Here is a 21,651-nt window from a genome sequence, read left to right on the forward strand (position 1 = left end):
TTTTTAATGACTTTTCATATTTGCAATAGAGAGCTAACAGATTGGCTAGATAAATGCACTGTAGGTGGAACTCATTTGTCCCATCAAAGATCTCACTTGAAAGTTTCTGTTCCACTTGAATGACATCTGTGAAGTCCTGGCCTGCAATGATCCAGAGACTAGGAACTACTAAGGAAATTATCTCACTCAAAGGAAATCAGAAAATAAACAAACTGCAGCCTTACATAGTTACATAGTTAATTGTCTAACTGATCAATGCAACCCTGTGAAGTTTTTTGGATGACCAGAGGAGTGTGCCAAAGCAGCTGGTTTCTCCAATTACTAAGTTTTCCTTTGTATGCAATTATAAATTGTTCTGTGCTAACATGGTTGCAGTTCAGGGCACAACAGTAATTTTCATAACATTAAAAATACTAGAATGTGTTTGCTGCTGGAGAGCTGCTCACTGTGTTATTGTTGTCTAGATGGAATGGGCCCTGGAGGGTCTCCAGGTATTCCAGGTGTGAAGGGTGAAGTCGGAGAACCAGGAAGAGCAACGATTGGATTACTAGGCACTCCTGGCAGAGATGGTTTACCGGGTCTGCCAGGAGCACCAGGATTGCCTGGTTCACCACGTATGTATATTTTTAACATCTATTTTTATATTGGATTCAGGGTGAAACAAGACAAATAATCATTTATATATTTATTTCTTTGCCAGTGAGGATTATTCATCTGTAGATCTTAAATGTTTGGTTGACACCTCATTGTGATTGTAACTCACAGCCTTAACTATATATAGCAGCAGCCACCCCTCTGAAGCAAGAAAATACAGTTAATTATTGTTAGAGTGGTAGCCTGAGAGACTGAAGCACAAGGTTGTGTAGACACAATTTATGACACAGAGAACTTTGAAGTTCTAGGCTAGTCTCCTACTGGCTTAGACAAAGAAAAGACCATGACCTTATGAGCCCCTGGGGTAAATGTCTAGTCCTGTGACTAGGTATTTTGGGTGCCAGGAGTCATATAGGATGCCTGAAGAGACAGTTTTCAGACCTAAGGAAATGTGATTTTATTTTTACCTGTTCATTTGTATGGATGCCCTGATTGGATTAATTATGCATTGTTTTGTTTTCCTCGGAAATTGAGTATGACATGAAGAGGCTTGATTTTACACAAACCTTGTGTTTTACCGTTCTGCCATAAACTGAGTTCAAACAACCTGTTTTATTTTTGAGAGCCAACTTTTCAAAGCAGGGCACACTCCAGTGATGGAGCCAATGAGCATGGTCTGATGAAATTATTTTCTGTGGAGAAGAAATAAATGCTCTCTTATCAATAACTGTTTGCTAGTCAAATCCGGCTCATTTTTCTGCGGAGTCTGTAAAGCTCTTGTAGCTGATTTTAGCTGAGGGTTGCAGTTTGTTTCCATGGAACATTAGATGGGTGCTGGTCAGCACTCCCTCTTACTGTTGTCACTGAGGGGAAAGGTTTTCAGACACAGTAGTTTTAGATTATGTCAGATCACTTTTCACTGCTGTTTCTGTCAGCTCATGTTTCATTCTATTCAGCATATAAAGAGATGCAGAAAATGATCCTGCAGTTATAAAGTGAGGGACAGGGAAAGTCCCCATAACCTTTTTGCCATTTAGTCTCTTTACTGAGCTGCACCAACTTAATGAGAAGTCAAAGAGCTCTGCAGAAGGCAGGTAGCCCTGAGATGACTCTACCATGCCAGCAGCAGCAGAGACACTGCTCACATATGATAGCTTCTGTGCCAACAAAAAGGGCAATAGCTAGTCATCACAATCACCAATACATTGATTTGTTCCTTCAACTTCTATCCATACGAGTCTCAGCTTCTCCCAGAGCTGTAAAGGCACATCTGCCATGAACTAAGTCATTTGCCCTTCTTTATACAACCTGTTCACAGTTTGGTTAGTTCTTTGGCTAACTGTTAGGTCTTTGAAAAAGTGCAAAAGAGCAGTAGAGGAATGAAATTCTGTTGCATCCACATTGTGAGAGCTTTTGCTTTCCTGTATGAGAAGCTAGAAGCAAACATATGGCAGAGGACTGCAGCCTGTGATATCAACCAAGTTCTATCTCCTTGCTTAACTTCCACAGTTGCAGTTTGATCTGGTGCCATTGCTGTCAGTTGCATAACTGACATTGTAAGTAATTAATGACCTGGAAATCTAGCCTTCTCATGGCTTTTGCTTGCCTTCTTTCTGCATATAGGCCCTTCATTCCCCCCAGACACCATCCTGGATGGAAGGCCTGGGGCCCCAGGGGAGCCTGGACAGAGAGGGCTGCCAGGAGCTTTGGGTCCAAAGGGCTACAAAGGTAATTGACTCTTGTTTTGGGAGAGCCTTTTAGCAGTCATTGGGTCTCAGAAAGACATTACATGTGGTTAATATCCTAAGGGATGAGGTGGAAGTGTCTTTATGACAAATCACAGGAGGTTGAGATGGTTTAAAGGGACCAACAGCCTTCACAATTTAGAGAGAGTTGTGCCCAGCACTGCCAGCAAAATCCTATTTCCTACTTCCTACTCTGCTCAGGCAAATAAGCAGATAAATATCTCATAGCTAGAAAATTAGCTAAGTAAGTTATACTTTAAAGCCATAAGACATAATGAGACTTAGAAATACAATCTTGTTCACCGCTTTTTGCCATATAGGCTGGAAATGACAGAGAAACTTGATTTTATTCTCCTCTGCTAAAAATTGTGAGAATTTGGGTCTTAGTGTGTGAGAGAACCAGCGACAAAAGCCATAATGACGCAGACATCACTGTGCTTTGTGACTGTTTGTATCCATGGTAAGTTATGACTCAGGGAAATATAAAGATATCCAGCTGAGGGTCATTGTAACCTGTGAGTGGGAGTATGGTTTTGCTTTCTCTGACTTAAAACTATCTCTTTAAAAAACCACAAGACTTCTGTTGTAAAACTCTCCTAAAACCATCTGTTTGGGAGAGTCTAAACCTCTGGGAAGAGGTCAAGAAGTGCTGAGGTTCATGCTGCACATGATAATTTGGTGATGGGCATTGCATATAAATTAACCTGGTCAAAACCTGAGCTCCATTTCCTTGACACTTGCATCACTTGAGCAGAGTAGGCACAAAATCAAATCATATGAGAATGGCTTTGTCCTAACTGAATCAAATACTCCTTTCAGAGCTCTTGCAACTGAAAAGGGTCTTTATCCAAATGAAACTGAGTTTGGAGTGTTGACTGTATTTTCCAGGAGAGGCAGGTGATTGTGCTTGTGATGGAGGAGTTACAAGAGCTGGTCTAAAAGGCATCTCAGGTCCACCAGGTCCATCGGGAAGCCCCGGTGTGCCTGGGATTAAGGGCATTGGTGGAGACCCAGGCACTGTGGGTGCACCAGGACTGCGAGGCCCTCCGGTAAGGCAGGAAGAGTTTATACTGGTTGTCATGAATTAAAGGAGAAAAAGTGCCCCTGTGCAATTGCTGGTGTTGATTGTAGTGAAAGCAGAACACATTTTTTTGCGTAATTTCTTCTACTTGTTGGATTTAAAAAAAAATAAAAGAAGCAACCTAGAAACTGATCTGTGAAAACAAGCTGAAAGTAGAGAAATTATCACATATAAAAAATGGGAGAAGAAATGGTTCTTAAGTTCCAAGAACTGCACATTTAGCAGTCAAGAGAAAAACAGTAACAATTAGTCATCCCAGGGCTTCTGGGCCATAGGTGTACACGGAGTAGACTCAGGGCTCTTCCTAAGTGAGGGCTAGCTGAGGAAGCAGATACACATCTGCATGGAGAGAAGACCTGAAAAATCGAATGGTGAGGTCTTTCCACATCATTGCTCATAGCTATAAAAACTGTGTGCCATAGATGCAGTCTCCTTCTCAACTGCTGTATGGCAAATACATTAGTGACAGTTGAGCTGTGTTTTTTATGAAACAGCAACCATAAGAAACGGGATTTTCCAAAGTGCTGAGCATTGCTCATTGGCAGTATTCACTTTTGAAAATCGTAGTCCATAAAGATAGCAGTCTTTTGTCTTCAGAGTATCTTTATCAGTGTCAGTAAATGCAGCACACCAAGTAATAGGGAAGAAGATTCAATACTTGGGCCCTGTTATATCATGAGTGATTCCCAGGTGCCATCCAAGGTTGCTGTCACTATAGTGCTATATACCAGCGTTTGGCTTGCCACTGTAAAGCTGTAGTGACTTGATCAAAACATTTGGAAATAACCAAACCTCCTCTTTTTTTTTTTTTAGTGTAATGTATCCGATAGGAAACCCTTTGGAGATTCTTTCTAGCTCCAGTCATTGTGTCCTGTCCTCATATGACATTTTTAAGAAGCAAAGCCTTTTCTCTGCATGTTCATATTCCTGGCTTTTTATCTTTTGGTCTGTAGGCTTCAGCTGGTCAGCAAGGTCTTCCAGGCCTTAAGGGAGAAAAAGGGGATTCGTCCCATACAACAGGCAGAGGTGCTCGTGGGGACCGTGGTGCGACAGCACCCAGAGGACCTTCAGGCATCCCGGGAACCCCTGGCAGGGATGGACTTCCAGGCTTGCCAGGCCCACCAGGCCCTCCAGTAAGTTCAGATTAATTTAGCAGCAGTGTTTCAGAATTGGAATAAGGAGCAGAGACAATAGAAAGGCCTGGCTTATTAGTCCTGATTAGCCCTGTTCTAAGTTCCCAAATACATAAAAAGCTCACAGTCCCTGAGCACAAATTTGTCTTTGTCAGGATTAATAATTGGCACTCATTATGCCTCTAGCTACCCAGTCAAAAGATAAACTTCCAGTAGTGGGGCTAGACCCTAATGCTGTTTCATATTATGTCCTAAAAGATAAAAGACACTGTAGGCATAATTATGAGTCAAATCTTGGAATAGAAAAATCACTCCAGAAACTTTTTAATTAAAAAGAAAGTAAATTTCTTTCAGAATATGTGATATTTACATTTTGGCAAATACAACATAAAATATTATTTTTAATAGTCACTGAGTTTCCTGCATTTTGAAATAATGATAGGTAATTTACAGTGGTTTCCACATACCTTCCCAGGCCCATCTGAACCTTGCACAGAACCGACCAAACTCTTATGCATTTGTTAAAATTATAGTGGTGTATTTCTTTCTACATCTCTTTGATTTTCAGCTGTAATTGTCTTTGCTGTGCACAGGGTGATGGTGGGCTAGGTTTCCCAGGTGAAAAAGGACTGCCAGGATTACCTGGCTCCAAGGGCCATCGTGGAGAAACTGGTTCTCCTGGTGTCGGATATCCAGGTCCTAGTGGAGTTCGTGGGCCGCCAGGTGACCCAGGAATGGATGGGTTTCCAGGACAAGCAGGTCTTCCAGGCCCTCCAGGTAGGTGTTGCTGGATCTGCTTTTATTTTGGAAAGGTGCAAAGCTGCTACAAGTCAAATGGCACTCAACTTACTGCTCACACAGCAGTCACAGCTTTCTCAAGTTGTCATGCTCAGGAGGACACAGATAATAAGCAACAAATATTCAAATGGTACTCAAATACTAAGAGTGTTGGATGGAGCTACTCACTGACTATTGCTGGAGAACCATTTTACACAAACGATTGATAAAATGAGGTTTTTAAAAGCACAGCCTACTTCATGGTCCAGGTAAAAATACTAACTCACTGGTATCTGAGATGTCTGAATCAGTTTTCAGAACTATTACTATTATTGAAATAAGAACAGCTCCAGATTTTTTTAAAAGAAAAAACTGTAGTGCGTTGTATGTATGAACAGGCATTGGTGAATAAGACATTGTCATGACAGTCAGGTAGGGAGTTCAGTTATGACTGATGCAACCAGCTCTGGGCTGTTTGCTTCCTGAGGTACTACAGTCTGGCTCCGTTGGTGTGTCATTATATGTACCTAAAGCATACCATAATGACAGGTGATAAAGTCAGTAAATATAGGTTTGATAATGTTTCATGTATGATGTTTTATGTTTGTTCTCAAAGTGAGTTACGTGGAAGGTCATATGTCTAAACGTTTATGGAAAATGTTTTCATAACAAAATGACTGCAGAGAGCTAGTCCCAATCTTTTTATTCCATGTCAGCCATTGAAATATAATTTAAGATAAACAGTATTTTTTCATTGCCACTGCTGATTTTCAGTGTGTTTTCCATTCTGTGTATACTTAGGCTTCTAGGTTTGTAATTCCGTCAGTATCAATAGTATATTTGCAGGCATAATATTGTTGCACAGGTTTCTGGACTGATAAACTGATGTTCTGAGTTCAAAAACCTTGGCAGTAAGACTACTGCAGTATGAGGAGTTGGCAGAGGAACCTTAAACCCAGAGGGAGGTGAGAGCTAGGCCAGAATAGCACTGGGAAGTTTGCACAGACATGCCGGATGGCATGTTACCTCACATCAGTGTCGTGCTGGATTGTTGTTGTGGGGTGAGGTGACAGCTAGCATTAAAGTCCCCCTGGAACAGTCTGCATAAGCTTTTTTTCCAATTCAAGTCACATGCTAAATGCTGAAAGCTTTACTAATTCATAGCTATGAATGCTTACATCTTTGTTCGGTAAATTGTCTCTTACAAAATCCACTAAATTAAAATTGCACTGTAAGATAAGTAAAAGTAAAATGCTCTGTGCATGATGTGAACTCTAGATATTCTGCAGAGCGCATCAGAAGCCAGCTTATTATGAGTGCTACATCAAAGCTTTGCTAACAATGAATGGTCCTTTGTAGAAGAGTATCTATAGTCAGAATATATGGGAAAGTGTGAATAAGTCATTAGCCAGTTCAGTTTGCACCTCCATAGAGATGTGTAAGAAAATTAGTGAATGCATCATTCCCTCCATACTAGGAAATAATTTGCATACATTAAAAAACCCTTTGATGTACTAAGTTTCATCTAATATTAAAGGAATGTGTGTGGGTGGAAGAAATAATCATTTCTTATACTGCACAGACTGAAAGGCCTTATCGTGAAAATGAGGAAAGACTTTTAAAATGAGACTGTGAGCTACTGAAGTTACCACGTCAAAGACACCACTGAGGAATTTTGCTCGAGTTCATGCCACATGCAGCAAAACAGGGTGAAACTGTCTTGCTTTGGAAAAGTCTAACTCAGTATTCTATAAAAAGCTAGACTGATTTTACCTGGTATTATGAGATTACTCAAAAATATTGGAATTGCCTATATTTTGCTTTTATGCCTGACATGATGGTTTCATAATTGTTTAATTTCCTTGATACTGGGATATTATTGTGTAAACTGTGATAATGTAAGGTATTAAGTAGCTGGGGAACACTAAGTTTTGCTTGTATAATTTTTACACTAAGCCTTGCTTACATCATTTTGCAAAACAGACAAGGAAACAGTCCTATTTGCTTTTCAGTTATCCTCACATGGAATTTCCGTTGTTCAAGTCTTCTGCTGCTAGCTAATAATGTAAAATATAGGATGTGCTATTGTACAGAGTTGTTTTTGGAAAACTCACGTAAGACAGTCCTTAAAGCCATGTGATATGAATGCAACAGTATTAATTAAACTTCCCTTTCCATGCCAGTTGCTGCCCAAAATGCTTGCTTTTTGAAAAAATGTCATTCTTTATTGTACTGTGTCTGAGGAGGAAATGTCTCTGAGATGATGGACCTCAACTTTTTATTTGATAAAGTGTTCAACATCAGGCTCACATAGGATTGCAGAAGACCAGAACTGGAATTTTTATTTTGTGTTCCTACCATTTAGCTTTTACTTTATCAAAAGAATGCCCTGTCAAAATGTACCCAAGTGCAGGCAGCAATGTGTGTGTAACATCTTGCAGTTGTGGTATTTGTTGCCCATATCCATTTGAAGCATAAATTGGATTATGGATATTTTAGTTTTGAACCTCTGTTCTTAAAGCGAGTGCTGACTATGAAGATGAATTGCTGTCACAGATAAAAATAGAGCATGCTTTGGCTTTGTGTAAGAATGGAAGTGTTATTGCAACTCTGTGCAGATACGTTGTCATGAATATAGTCATTTTTAAATGAATTTTGCTATCAGTGAATGCCTTGCATCAAGATAAAAGTAATGAATTGAGAACTGACCTTTGGTTCTCTCACATCAAAGTAGAAAATGTTCTGATGTTTCCTTCAGAATTTGCATAGCATCTCAGTATGTGAGTAGATGAGACACCCTGGGGGTTGTGTTCCCTCTTGTCCCTGCTACATCCCACTTTCCACATAAGCCTTGCTTGTTTCTTTATACTAGAGCTGATACCTGTTAGCAGCCCCTGACTAGCTACAATTTGAGATAGGATTGTTCTTTCTTCTCACAAGTCTGAATAATGAAATCAGTCACACAAGTCAGAATAATGAAATCATGAAAATTAGGGTTGAGGATGGAATGAAAAGGGGTAGCAGTGGTAGGTCAAACTGGAATCACTTTCTGTCATTTGGCACTATGAGAGAGGGATGCTCAAATCTGCCTACCCTGACTGGGTTTGGGGCTGGGCCCTAAACTGAAAGCTCAACTTTCCATCTCTGGTTGGATGTAGGCACCGAAGTCAGAAGATTTTCATGCAGCCTTTTGTGAACTGAGTTGGAATCTATTGAGAAGAACCCAAGTATGTCATTGAACCAGTTCTTAGCACTGTTTCAATCAAAAAAATCACAGGGATCTTTACAGCCTTTGCACCAGAAAAGATGTATTGGGTTACTTTATGAGTTTTTGTCCTGGCCTATGTCACTTTGAGACCCCTATTCCCACTGTCAGTGTCAGAAACAAAAGCCATATTTATTATCCATACAGAAGTCCACTGATTTGATTTGATTTATCCAGGAAATAGTTTGACTCAGGGTCTTTTGTTAATAAAATCTGTTAGTCATCTGAAAATGTTAATCTTTTCCAAAAAAGAGTGTTTAGCTCCTGTTGCTGTGCTGGAAGAAATACTTCCAGTGTTGCCTGATTTAGACCAGTTTACCTCCTCAGAACTGAAAGCAGTCACAATTTGGAGTGAAATGAGAAACAATGTGTCTGTGATACCTGATTATCTCATCCTTAATTGGCCTTCTAGTTGATGCCAGATTTGAATTAGCAAATATTGGGCAACAGTGCAGTTAGGCAACTGTTTCTCTGTGCATATAAAAGTGTTCAGAGTAATGAAAAAAACCACCTCTCTTCCCCAAATTTGCTTTAGTAGTCATCTTTTATATGTAATCTCTCTGACTAAATAGCTTTTAAAGACCTTTAGATTTTCATTTTTAGAAAGTGTATCTATGATAGTTTAAGGCTAAGCCAGCTGTTACAGCATAGGAGCTAATTCTAGAGTTCTAGCACAGACTCCTCTTAAAATAACTGGAAGCATTTCTGGAATTGGAAATTCTTGAATTAGTTTTTGTGATAATAATTTCTGTGACTGTGAATGTGACTTCAAATTGTCAGTGACCTACAAGGAGGAATGTCGGAAGTGTTTGAGATCTTTCAGGTAAAACTGATGTGCTAGCAACGCTGATAATGCCACATAAATTTCATTCCTCTGAAGAGGGATTGCTAGTACAAACAGAGCCTTTTTTTGAGAGGTGGAAGGCAGTCAAAGAGCTTTGCAATTGCCGAGTCATTTGCTGCTGATAAACTCCTAAGCCATGTGGTTATTTCTTACTCTGACAGACTGTAGAAGAAGCAGTTGGAGAATAAGGCTGAAATGCAAAATCCTTGCTGTTCTACATGCATGCATTTCTCTGGCCTAAACTCTTGGGTGACAGGTTTATTTAAACACCTGTCAATATTCCCTTGATATGTATTTTACCTTGCATGTGCACATTTATTTTAGTATTTCACTCTATAGCATACTGTTTATGTACGGCTTAGAAATATTCTCAGTTTTTAAAAGTTAGGTACACCTGTCAGCTCCCACTGACTTTGAAAGCTCTCAGCCTGGACCTTAAGCTCTCTGAGGCACAGACTGCCTTTTCAATGCCTGTTGCATAGCCCCTACCATGGGGAGAACCAGTTGCCGAGTGGAAGCAATGGATATCATGCTACAAGTATTCCACAGCAGTAGTTGCTACCTTTTACTGGTCATGCAGTAAGTCAGTAGTAGGGATGAGACTAGACAATTGCCAGGTTCCAAATGCCTTTTCTTTTCTGTAACATCACGTATTTGAGATGACAGCAGTGTTTGATGTGCATAAGTTCACTCACAGCTGCTGATGATATGTCCTGTAAAAAACATCTGGATACGAAATGTTCCTCTTCTGACTGTCTCTCTGAAAGGGGCTGTGTGCAACCTCAGTATTTCTTTGTTTTAGGTATCACCTTGCCCTGCATAGTTCCTGGAGCGTATGGGCCCCCAGGGACTCCCGGCTTTCCAGGATTGCCAGGTAGGGAGATGAGCTGATTGTAATGCACTGGCTGACTACCAAGAAGCACTTATTCCTCAAGGAAGATAATACCTGCTAATTAATCTCCTCCGAGTGATAGTTATTCCAGAGAGTTAGCTGGCAGAACAATGGTTTTTTTTGTTGTTTTTTTTTTTCCAGAGACTCGGCTTAAATCCCATGGAAGATCATAATGACTGCACCATTTTTTCCCTTTCAAGTAGTCTCTGAACACAAACCCTCTCCTTCTGTGTTTATGTAGCTGATGAAAGAGCCATAGCTTTGAGACTTTATTTAGCTTAAATTGTGTATTGAGTGAGTATTTTTAGCACTAGCTTTGTAGAAAAGATCTGATCCTGTTTTTTCATGCTGTGTTTTTGTCTTCTACTATTCATTCATTAATATTATTTATTAATATATTTTTACCCTCTAGGTTCTAAAGGCAGCAAAGGCTTTCCTGGCTTTCCAGGCCAACCTGGATTACATGGGTCAAAAGGACAGCCAGGGTCTCCAGGAATAATAGGCTTGCAAGGGGAACCTGGTAAGAGGGAAGTTGCTGGAGTTCTTTTTATTGTCTGATTAATGTGTACAATATTTTATCAAAAGAGTTGCCCAACCTTTTAGGACACTTTTCTGCCTGGTACATTCATAATGCTCCACTGAGAGCTCCACTGTGCTCCTTCCAAATGCAATCTCTGCAAGCAAATGGTTGCAGCTTGGAGGAAAACAAAAGAAATGTTCAAGATACTTGTTACCTGCCTATAATATTATATTGCTGCTGGAAGAAAAGAGGACAACCAACACAATTTGTTTCTCCAGAGACCGTTGTCATGTGCATTGTAACAGTTTAGGTTAACTACAAGTTTAGTGTAAAGCTTGTTTTAAGCCATAAAGGCACACTGTACACAGCGTTTGGACTCATTTTAGCTGTGGGAATGTCTGATGGTTGTGTAAATAAAGAGCAAGAAGCAGAGGTATTGAGGGATGATTCCTAAAGCTATGTTGCTGCATATCCATTGGGTTTCTCTGGATGTGGCTGAAGAAATCTCTAATCCTTTCACTATATTAAGGGTGGATATCATCTTTATGGGGTCACTGATTTCAGGACATAACCCCTGAGCAGTGTGACACATCCACACAGCAGTGCAGTTTAGTGTCTGCTTGGTACAGGGAGAGTATTTCCAGTCGTCTTTGTACCGAGGCTGCCAGTGTCTTCTGCTCCACAGTCCCAGAAGTTGTCTAAACAGAGGACAGAGTAAGAAAGGTGTGATGAATATAACATCTTTGGAGCTTTTGCGGTTGATGGTGGTAGTGAGATACTGCCTGTCTGTAGCCTGAAATGGCCATCTTCCTCCTTTTTTTGTCCTTTTTGCCTAATCTGCCATCTAGTGAAACCAAGCTTGTAAAGCTGCAACTAGCTGCAGCTCCCAGATACTCCTAAAGTATTCTTTTCTTTTTTAAAAAAAAGAATAATATGAAAGGCTATTTTAACTGTTTTAAACAGTTTCATCACTTTCTGTCATGAACTGTTGTTTCTAATTCAGTACTGAAGCATTCTGCAACTTTCCAAACAACTTTATCTTGCATGGAAATTTTTTAAATGTTGATTTTGTTAGAGATGCTATTGGAACCAGGTATTCTGTACTTCTGCCAAGTGACATTTACTGTTTTTCTCTTTAAGGCTTCCCTGGGCCTCGAGGAGAGCAAGGGTCACAAGGACTTCCAGGACTGGATGGAACAGATGGTTTGCCTGGGAAAATGGGTGCTTCAGGCTTAGCTGGAACAAAAGGAACTCCTGGAGATGTATTTGGTGCTGAGAGTGGAGCCCTGGGAGAGCGTGGCCGACCTGGACTCCCAGGTGATAAAGGGCTTACAGGTGATCTTGGATTTCCAGGACCAAAAGGTAAGCACTGATACTGCTTGTATCTGGGAATATCAAACTGTTTCTCATTCAAAAATCTTTCCTCTTTCCAATCTCTTTAAGGTACTGTGTTAGCAATCCTCTAAGCTGCTCACAGGTGGCAGCAATTTGCTGGTTTTCTCTCAGAATCTAATGCAACTCAAAGGCTTTTATTAAAACTCACTTTTTAGTTAAAAGTGTGAATTTTGTTTTATTTGTTCTATAACCTCCCACCTCTCTGTTCCCAGGGTTAGATGGAAGACCAGGCCTCCTAGGTATTAAAGGTGAACAGGGTAATCCAGGATATTCGGGTGTCCCTGGATCGCGGGGACCTCCTGGTCCTGGAGGTCCTTTTGGCATTAAGGGAAAACCAGGACCCTTGGGGTCAGTTGGCCTTCCAGGAGCACCAGGTATGTAATGTCTTCAGATGAAGACAAGTCGCTAAGCTGAATGCTGCAATGTTGAGGAAGTGTGGGGGAGAGATTTGGCATTTGCTAAGAGTGAGTTCCTACCTCTGGTTGGGGGTAACAGTGTGCAGAATTTGAGCCTTTTGCCTCTGACTACTGCATAACTCCTGCCTAGAAAAGTTGCCCAAGACTGTAAGAAGTATAGGAGAAAGCATCTTAAATGTCTTGATATTTTTAACATCTCTGCTTTTACATGCTGGCTATATCATTAACTAATCTTCATTTCCCATTTTCATGACAATTAATTTCTAATGTATAAGGTTGCTTGAAATGTGACTTTGATAAGATTGAAAAATTGTTTGCTTTCTCAGAATAAACACTTAAGTCTTCTCTTTCTCTTCACTGGGGCAGAAGAGAAATTTATTTCCCTTCACTTTAAGGGGGAAAAAACCCCACCACTTGAGTGCAGCAGTATCTCTCAATCTGCACAGACTAAAGTGTTCCATGATAACAGTATATGCGAGACTTGAGAACCCAGTGAAGAGGGACCTGGGAATTAGTAGATAATGGTCTATGACATAATTTGTCTGTTCTGACATCCAGAAAGACAGTGCTGGAGCACGGTGACAACAAATGAATGAAAGCAGTAACATCATTTGAGATGAAAATCATAGAGTTTTAAAGGTTTTTTTTATTTTGACATTAACATTGCTTCTGCCTCTCTATTGTTTTACATTTTTTGGACTGTATGCCGTGTATGACTTTCCTTCAACTGTTTTTAAAAACCTCCCATTGCTAGGATGATAAGCTCCAAATGATTAAGTTTTTTGCAGCTGTAGTCTCTCTGAATCATTAAGTTCTTTTGTACCCTTGTTCCTTCTGTTTATATATTTTGTCTGTTTTTTCCTTCACCATGTTTCTATTCCATTTATCATCAACTCTCCATTTCTGATGTCACACTGTTTGGTTATGGGTTCTTCACATAGGCTGTCAAGGTGAGAAAATGCAGTGTAGCATAAAAGCTCATGGACTAACAACCTAGCTTTTAATGCTACAAGAATTGCATTGACTATAGGTGATACCCCTTATTATTGCTAATCAAACCAGAAGGCAAAGAACCATTGTAGTGAGAATGCTCAGACAGTAACAAAGCCTATAAGGAAATCCTTAACATGTACAGATTTTAAGTGTGTGTGTTTTCTTTGTCTTCTTAAATAGAGCAGCCATTTCATCTTCTGCTTTAAAAAATACTGGATTGTAGCTTAAAATGTTTTAGCCCTGAGTATAACAAAGCTCGTATATTGGGTGCTACTGCTGCAAATGCCATTTTTCAGAAGCCACCTGATTTTTCCTTCGTTTCCTCCCTTTGGATCTGAGCATTCTGTTTTCAATGGTTTGAGCCTTTATTTATAATTGTAAACCATTACAAAGCTTCAGCTAGAAACAGTCTGAAACACTTAGAGGCAAAATAGTGCATATGATGTTGGTTTTGTGACAGCACAATCAGAAGCTTGTTCCCTTACTGAGCAATCTGCTCTTGAGAAGTAACACTTTAACTACCAAGGTGGAAAAGAAACTTGTAAAAACAAGCCTCTCCAGTTGATCTCTGGTTCACCCAGAGGACGGCATAGGTAGCAGAAGCTGACAGTAATGATGCTCGCCATTCTGGTTTGGCTGCCTTGATGATAAAGGTAAGACTGGTGCGCTACAGTTTAGTGTCTGGCAAAGGAGACAAAAATGGACACATCATAAGGGGTTTCACTCTTGCCAGTTGTGTAGTGATGTAGGCAGTAACCCTCTTCATAGGTATTTTATTATTAGATGACTAATGCTTTTGCAACTCTAAGCTTTATGCCTTCTAGTAGGCTGCATGTGCCGTAAGGTCCATTTGTCATATTAAAAACAAAGCTGTGTTTAAAGAGTTTGGGAAGCTGTCCTCAAATTGTCCTAGTGTTTGTGTGACATAATCTATTGAGTTCTTTCTTGTATTGGTTCAGGACTTCCTGGAGTCAAAGGCTTGGCTGGGGATGTAGGTCCACAAGGCCCTGCTGGTATGAAAGGCTTCCCAGGTCTTGATGGTGCTCCAGGATCTCCTGGGGAAAGAGGATTCTTAGGGCCACCTGGGCCTTTTGGTCAAGATGGACGTCCGGGTTTTTCTGGGCCAAAAGGTATGTGTTCCACTAGGGGAATAGCCTGAGATTACTGTGCCCGCAAAAAAATAACCTTGTTGATACTGGTTTTAGGCCCAACTTGTCAGAAGAGAATGACTGCCCAACTAGTGTTGGAATGCATTTGTTTTGCTGCTGAGTTATGAATTACGAATGATGGATTTAATTATCAAATCTTGGTTATAAGGAGATCCACCTTAAAGGACTTGGGCCCTTATGGACAAAGGATCATGTAAATCAAGATAGAAAGACAGGAAAATTGAAGCAATGAGGAACAGCGAATGAAATTTATAGAAGGGAGAGAATGAAGCACAAACCAAATAGGAAGTAAAAATTTACAATTTGTGTGGTCATTAAGCACCAATACAATAGTTGGTTACTTGGAGAATTCTGGGTTATTTTAGGCAGAGAGCAATAGAGCTATGTAACTGCATGTTGCTCTCTTGGAATTTGATGGGGTTTTGCTCTCCAGTGGAAGCAGGACCAGGCTCTTAAAGGTGATCTGAAAAGTGCTGGTTTAAAGTATCATGAGTGAAGACTTGTGAGAGAAGTGGCCGTGCTGTGCTTGTGCCATGAAGTTTTACTACCCAGATTTGAGTGATTGGCCAGACCCATGCTGCCTCTACCTGCTAGCTAGGTGGGAATGCAGTGTACCAGAAGAGACTAATTTTCCCTTTCTATTTCTCAACTTTTCTATACAGGCGAGAAAGGGTCTTCTGGCCTGCTTGGTTTCCCTGGCATGCCAGGCCTGCCTGGTGTCCCTGGGGTGAATGGGTTTAAAGGAACTCCTGGCACAGCTGGAGGAAAAGGGAACCCTGGAGCTGTGGGACTCCAAGGTCAAAAAGGTGAGAAACAGCTGAAAGGCTTTTGCTGGCTGTGCAGCAGAGGGACTTAGGAGGCCCTTCTGAGAGGTCTTCATATTTAATGTTTTCTTCTAAATACTGTGTTCTTTTCTTCCTTGTAAAATACTTTGGCCTGGTTGCCGAAGATGCTGAGCACTTACTGATGAATTTGCATCAGGACACATGGAAGTTCTGTTTTTGTCTGCCAGCTTCTAGTGTTATACCCTTTTTCTGTTAGATTATTTTGCAAGAAGATTTTCTGACTTCTTATTTCTTCAGGTGACAGAGGTGATGTAGGTCCACCTGGTCTTCCTGTTCTTGGGCTTCCAGAACAGGCATTGCAATTCAAAGGAGACAAAGGAGATCCTGGATTAGCTGGACTTGGAGGATTCCCTGGACCTAGAGGTATTTCACAACATTGTAGTTAGTTGCCAGTATCAGTTGTTCAGTAACTGTGCTTATTCTCAGTGGAGTATGGTCTATCCTTTTGACAGCGCCCGCAGTATTACTATTTTCTCTTCTGCCATTCACATTCTAGCAAGATTTACATATGGCAGTTCTGAATTTTTAGAAAACGATTTTCCTTTGACGCTCTGTTCGGCAGAGCTAATGCCATCCCTTCTTTCTCTTTAAGGGGAGCTTTGGGCAACAGGTCAATTGGCCCAAATGAGCTGAATGTCTGTATTATGAAATGAAATTATACTTTATTGTATAACCCAGGTGATAAAGGAATCCCAGGAAGCCGTGGGCAGCCTGGTCTCCCTGGTCCAATTGGGTCAGCAAGCAAAGAGAGAGGTCTTCATGGTGACCCAGGCTTCCCTGGTCCACCTGGACAGCCTGGGCTGGCAGGACAGAAGGGTACACATGGTATCATAGGATTTCCAGGAATGCCAGGAGAGAGGGTAAATATCTTCTTAAGTATCTTCATCTTCTCTAAGTGCTCTTAGGAAAATCCTGTGTTCTAATTCATACTTCTGTAGCAAAGCAGCAGAAACTGGCAGGATTTTTCCTTACAAAACTTCCAGATTGTTTTTGTTTGGCTCATACTGTTGAATGATACTTTGGATAGTATTTCTTCCTACATCTTTGTGGTCTGTTATCCCACATGACCCGAACTTGGAACAGCAAGAATAAAAAGCAAAGGCTAATTTTGGTGGGTTTTTTTCAGGGTTCAGATGGTATCACAGGAACACTTGGATTCCCAGGACCTATTGGCCTCCCTGGTCCAAAGGGTAAGGAGTCTTTCATAGTGTACATGGTCTTTCAGCACACACAGTCCTAATATTCATGACTAAAATGAATGAGTAGTGTTCTAGAAGTGTCCGTTGCTCTCCAGTGACTGGCTCTGAAGTACGTGTCCCCTTGTAAGGGGCTTCCTTCAGATGAGACCAGTCCCAAGCCGAATGCCTAAATACTTTATGGTCCTTTGAAAGTTTGGCCACAGCACTACGTGAAGCATGTTGGACAGTACGAGAGGCACCCTTTTCTCTCATCTCCTTGTGTCAAAACTATAAAGGGCAGGATGTTGTGGAATTACCCATAAATGTTTGTATTATGCATTCGCATGAGTGAATTTGCATCCGTTGCTGTTTATAAGCATTTTCAAACTCAGGTACGTCACTTACTATTGTTTTTGTTTGCTCCATGGATTTGAAGTATAGGCAAGGTTTATTTTCATAAACAAGGCTATTAAGCAGCCCTGAAAACTGCTCCCCACAGTCAATTAGGGAATGGCATCCCCACCTTGTCTTTCTTTTCCAGGTGAGCAGGGAGAGTCTGTTGGCATTCCTGGCATTGCTGGAACAAAAGGAGAGCGAGGGGCCCCAGGGTTCCCAGGTAAAGTAGCCCTCACTTCAAGAATGCAAAATTTTAGAGATTAAACAGGATAGCATTGCCCAATTTGGGTATTTTTGTAATCTATACATTTAAATACTTCAGTCCTCTCCTGGAATTGAGATCTGAGGAGTCTGGAATCCAGGTGGGGCACAAATCTGGATGATAATGAACATGTCTGAGAACAGCCCAATTCTAATGCTGGGTCCCACTTCACTTCTTGAGGAGGAACTTGTGAACTTGCACTGGTATTTGGCATCCAGGGCCCAGACCATGGCTAAGCAGACACAAGTGCTGCAGCCTCAACATAATGTGTTTCTCATTCTCTTCCTGCCTTTCTCCAGTTTTACTTGTGCTCTAGCATGCTGTCGGTTTATCCTTTCAGGAGAGAGAGGGAGAGAAGGACTCAAGGGTGAACCAGGCTACCCAGGAAACACTGGGGTGAATGGACTCAAAGGCAGCCCGGGAGATCTTGGCCAAGAAGGACCAGCAGGTACTGGACTAAGCATCTAAGTTCTGCAGTTCATGGTGTAACTGTGGAACAACTTCACCTTGTTGTTTCCTTAGCCCTGGTTGGCCTGTCTCAGCTGAGGTTTAAACAAGGTGGTTGACAAGAAGATGGGAATTTTCTTTGATACTAGTGTAAAGTGTCACCTTGTCCTGTCGTGACCAATCCTGTGGGTCAACCGTGTGGTGAATCCTGTACAATAGAAACCTAAAGGAATTCTTTTAACAAATAGGGAAGACCTCAGTTAGATACAAGCAGTAGCAGCTTCTTTGCAGCTGCTTATGGGCAAGGCTGCTCTAAAATCTTCCACTGCAACACTTCTGTCTGTTCCCTCTCTAGAGCCAAACCAACCCAGAATGATGGCTACAAGTGTCTTTGGGTAGTGGTGTACTACCAGGTAGATTCTCAAATTGTTATCAAGATTAAAGACGGGAGAACAGTGAAAGTCGTTATTGGAATATTTTATTTGAAAAACAATTTAATTAGTTATTCAGTATGTGAACTGTTCCAGGGTGTCACTTGGTGGATGATGAAGAATATCACTGCTATGGTTTAAAAAAAAAAAAGAGCTATCAAATAAATAGCTTGATAAATGCTATGCTAGTAGTGGTAGTGAGGAGAGATTTGGATCTGGTTTTGCTTTACCTAAACAGTAGTTTATTCACCCATCTTACAAGTTAAGTGTGGGAACAGAAGCTGTAAGATGGAGCTGTGAGCTGATCTGTCCTGGATGTGTAGTACAGGAACATTTTTCTGCTTGTTTTTAGGAATCCCTGGAAATGCTGGGCTGAGAGGAATCCCTGGGCCATCAGGACCTCCAGGGCAGCCAGGACCTGTTGGATTCCCTGGAGCTCGTGGAACAGCAGGACCTAAAGGTATATCTGGAGCCTGCACATGGTGGGAGAAACTGGGCCAGAAAACCAGTGTTTCAGCCAAGTATATCACAGCAGGCAGGCAGCACTGTTATGTGTGGGCCAGCTGTGCGTGGGAAATCAGCTCATTTCTTGGCAATGTTAGTGCAGGCACCAGCTGCTAGAAATAAGCAGAGGAGTGGTTGGAAAGGGAGAGGCTCTCACTTGATTTGGATCACTGATGGGTGTTCACTGAGGGTAAAACCAGTGAGAGCAGTAGGAAGAGTTTCCATGAAGGGGGCCTGTGTGAAGGAACACATACTGTGTTCCCCTGTGTGTCAGGTTTCTCATACATGTTGTAGTCTCCATGAAACATCTTATGCATTTCCACCTAAGTAGATCATTTGCTGATTTGCTCACTTATGTGTTCCCAATGTCTCTTCAGGGTTTCATGGATTCCCAGGTTTAAATGGTCTGAATGGCTTGCCAGGCACAAAAGGGTCTCCTGGAACACCAGGTAAAGGAAATGTGTAGTAGAAGTGTCATAGCTGGGGAAATGCATACACTGGTCCATCATGAGAGCAGTGTTCTCCACAAAATTCCCCTATTTCACCCAGTTCTGGATTTAATTATATCCTGAAGAAAAAACCTCAGGATACTGAATGTGCATGAACAAATTCTTCTTTAATGCCAGTAAGAATAGGATGCAGCCTTTTGAGTGAAGAGGCTTTTCTGTTGATGGTTCTCCTTGAGTTCCTGAAGGACTATGTCACTGCTGAAAAGTTGATGGAATGAAATCATAAAACTCTTCCATTTCTAATGGATGCTTGATTTTAGCAGGGCGGCACCAAATGTTTGCTTTGAGCTGGGCTTAGCGATGGCATGTTTCCTTACTGCTTTCCATAGCCCTCCGTTATATGGAGCTTAAGAAAGGCATCAGTAAAATCAGAAGCTGATTTCTTTGATTAGATTCTGGATTCTGCTTTTGGGAAGCTTCTGCTGGATTTTTTCATATTTTTAGCCATATGAAATAGAATGTGGTTCTGTTTTGCAAAAAGTGTTTTACTAAGTGTAAAGAGATGGAGAAAGACCTTACCAAAGAGACTTGTTTAGTTACAGTCATCTTGTAAAGCAGCACTTAAAATTTGTGGCAAACATTTTATGCATGGAAAAGGACAAACAGTCTTGATGTGTACAACTCGAGTGCTACCTGTGTTTTCTTTGTTTAAAACATTCTCTATTGGAAGGTAATGGTTTACAGGATATAGATCCTCCACAATTTTCCTGTCTGAGAGAGCTGCTTAGTATTTACTCTTACCAGAGTGACATGCTGAACATCTCCCTGCAGCTCTTCCTGGGAGCCTCTGCCCTGCACCACTTGTGCCTCAGTGTGTTTTCTGCAGTAGTTTGTGCAAACTGATCTCTCCCTGTTGGAGCATGAAGCCCACTAGATTATTTGAAGACTAGAAGCTTGAGTCCATGTTGCGTCCTCTTGAGAGACACAGCATACGGGCTGGCAGGCAAATCCTGTCACAGAAGTGCTATGTTCACATCCTTGTACAAGAGCTTGTGGGAAGACCAGAAGTCACATGCTTCTCTCTCAGCATCCTGCAGATTGTTTAAATTCACTCAGCACAACCAGAGTAGCACATGAGGCACCAAATCTTTTTCTGTTGCTCTACTGAAAACAGCAGAGAGAGTAATAAATGGCTAATTTTTTATTACAACTCAGTTTGTGTAATAATTTAACTGCTATTAGACAATTTGAATAGGCTCTCTTATCTTTGTTAACTGTGTTTAATTAGGTCTGAGTGAAGCTGGACTGAAAGGCCCTGCAGGTCTCCCAGGTCCGAAGGGTGAAGAAGGTTCTCCAGGCTTGGGTAGAGGAGCTCTAGGATTCCCTGGACCAAAAGGCTCATCAGGAGACATGGGTAAATATTGATGTTCTGGAAGCCCAGTAGGATGTATTGCAGCTCAGGTTAATGGGTTGCATGGTCAGCAGAATTACCAAAGAGAACTCCTCAAGCCACAAAGGTGGTTAGTAGTTTGACAGGTAAACATTAAATCTGTGATGTGCCTATATATTTGAGAAACAGTTGGTTACACTGTTCTTACAGTGTCTATACCTCTCCTGAACAGCAGAATATGTAATTTTTCCCCTCATGTAATGACATGTCTCTCTGTTCTCCTCAATATAAACACTACTCAGCCACTACTGTCCATGTCTGTGAAGATCACTGCAGAGCTTTGGGTACACTCTCTCACTTTGTATTTCTTGTTCTAGGTCCCCCTGGTCCTTTGGGACTGCCTGGCTTGCCAGGAACACCTGGAGCTTCTCTTCCTTCTGATATACGTGGGAGACCTGGGGATGCTGGCCATCCGGGAACTGATGGGAGTTCAGGTATGAAGAGAGGCCTTTTCAGGAGAGTGGACTGAAGGGGATTTCTGTTTCTTTACGTGCTTCCTTTGAAGTGCTCTGAAAAGAAATGTCTTAGATGAGTAGTGTCACTCTAATAACCTGGGGTTTAGAACAGGGATCGAGAATGAGGAGATCTGTTTTCTATTCCTGCTATTGAATCCTTGTTTGATTTAGCCTGTTATTAAAGCTCTCTAGTCCATACTCATTTCACCTATCGTGGTACTGAAGACAGACTCGGGCACTAAGGTAGGTACTTAAGTCCAGTGTAGTATGTCTAAATTTGGACACCAGGTCCATTTTGGACTGTGGTTTCCACAGCTGTAATCATAGGCTCTGTGTAAAGTTTAGAAGTATCCTGTGTGACCTGGGAGGCAGCAAAGCTTCATTGCTACTTAGAGGCACTTGCCATAGGG

At 41.3% G+C, this 21,651-nt stretch overlaps 1 protein-coding gene across 1 annotated transcript in view; it reads left to right on the forward strand.

Moving 5' to 3' along the window:
* Positions 1-21,651, forward strand: part of COL4A6 (collagen type IV alpha 6 chain) — a 141,799-nt gene that overhangs the window by 110,469 nt on the left and 9,679 nt on the right. The window contains exons 20-39 of the mRNA XM_052813083.1: positions 465-614; positions 2,218-2,322; positions 3,228-3,388; positions 4,374-4,553; positions 5,147-5,330; positions 10,242-10,313; positions 10,744-10,851; positions 11,992-12,213; positions 12,459-12,620; positions 14,615-14,785; positions 15,487-15,630; positions 15,907-16,032; positions 16,348-16,529; positions 16,796-16,859; positions 17,389-17,463; positions 17,846-17,953; positions 18,736-18,843; positions 19,265-19,336; positions 20,625-20,750; positions 21,104-21,220. Coding sequence (XP_052669043.1) covers positions 465-614; positions 2,218-2,322; positions 3,228-3,388; positions 4,374-4,553; positions 5,147-5,330; positions 10,242-10,313; positions 10,744-10,851; positions 11,992-12,213; positions 12,459-12,620; positions 14,615-14,785; positions 15,487-15,630; positions 15,907-16,032; positions 16,348-16,529; positions 16,796-16,859; positions 17,389-17,463; positions 17,846-17,953; positions 18,736-18,843; positions 19,265-19,336; positions 20,625-20,750; positions 21,104-21,220 — 2,637 coding nt within the window. The remainder of the gene's footprint in view (positions 1-464; positions 615-2,217; positions 2,323-3,227; positions 3,389-4,373; positions 4,554-5,146; positions 5,331-10,241; positions 10,314-10,743; positions 10,852-11,991; positions 12,214-12,458; positions 12,621-14,614; positions 14,786-15,486; positions 15,631-15,906; positions 16,033-16,347; positions 16,530-16,795; positions 16,860-17,388; positions 17,464-17,845; positions 17,954-18,735; positions 18,844-19,264; positions 19,337-20,624; positions 20,751-21,103; positions 21,221-21,651) is intronic.

The sequence above is a fragment of the Harpia harpyja genome, chromosome 18 (genome assembly GCF_026419915.1).
Source record: "Harpia harpyja isolate bHarHar1 chromosome 18, bHarHar1 primary haplotype, whole genome shotgun sequence".
NCBI lineage: Eukaryota > Metazoa > Chordata > Aves > Accipitriformes > Accipitridae > Harpia > Harpia harpyja.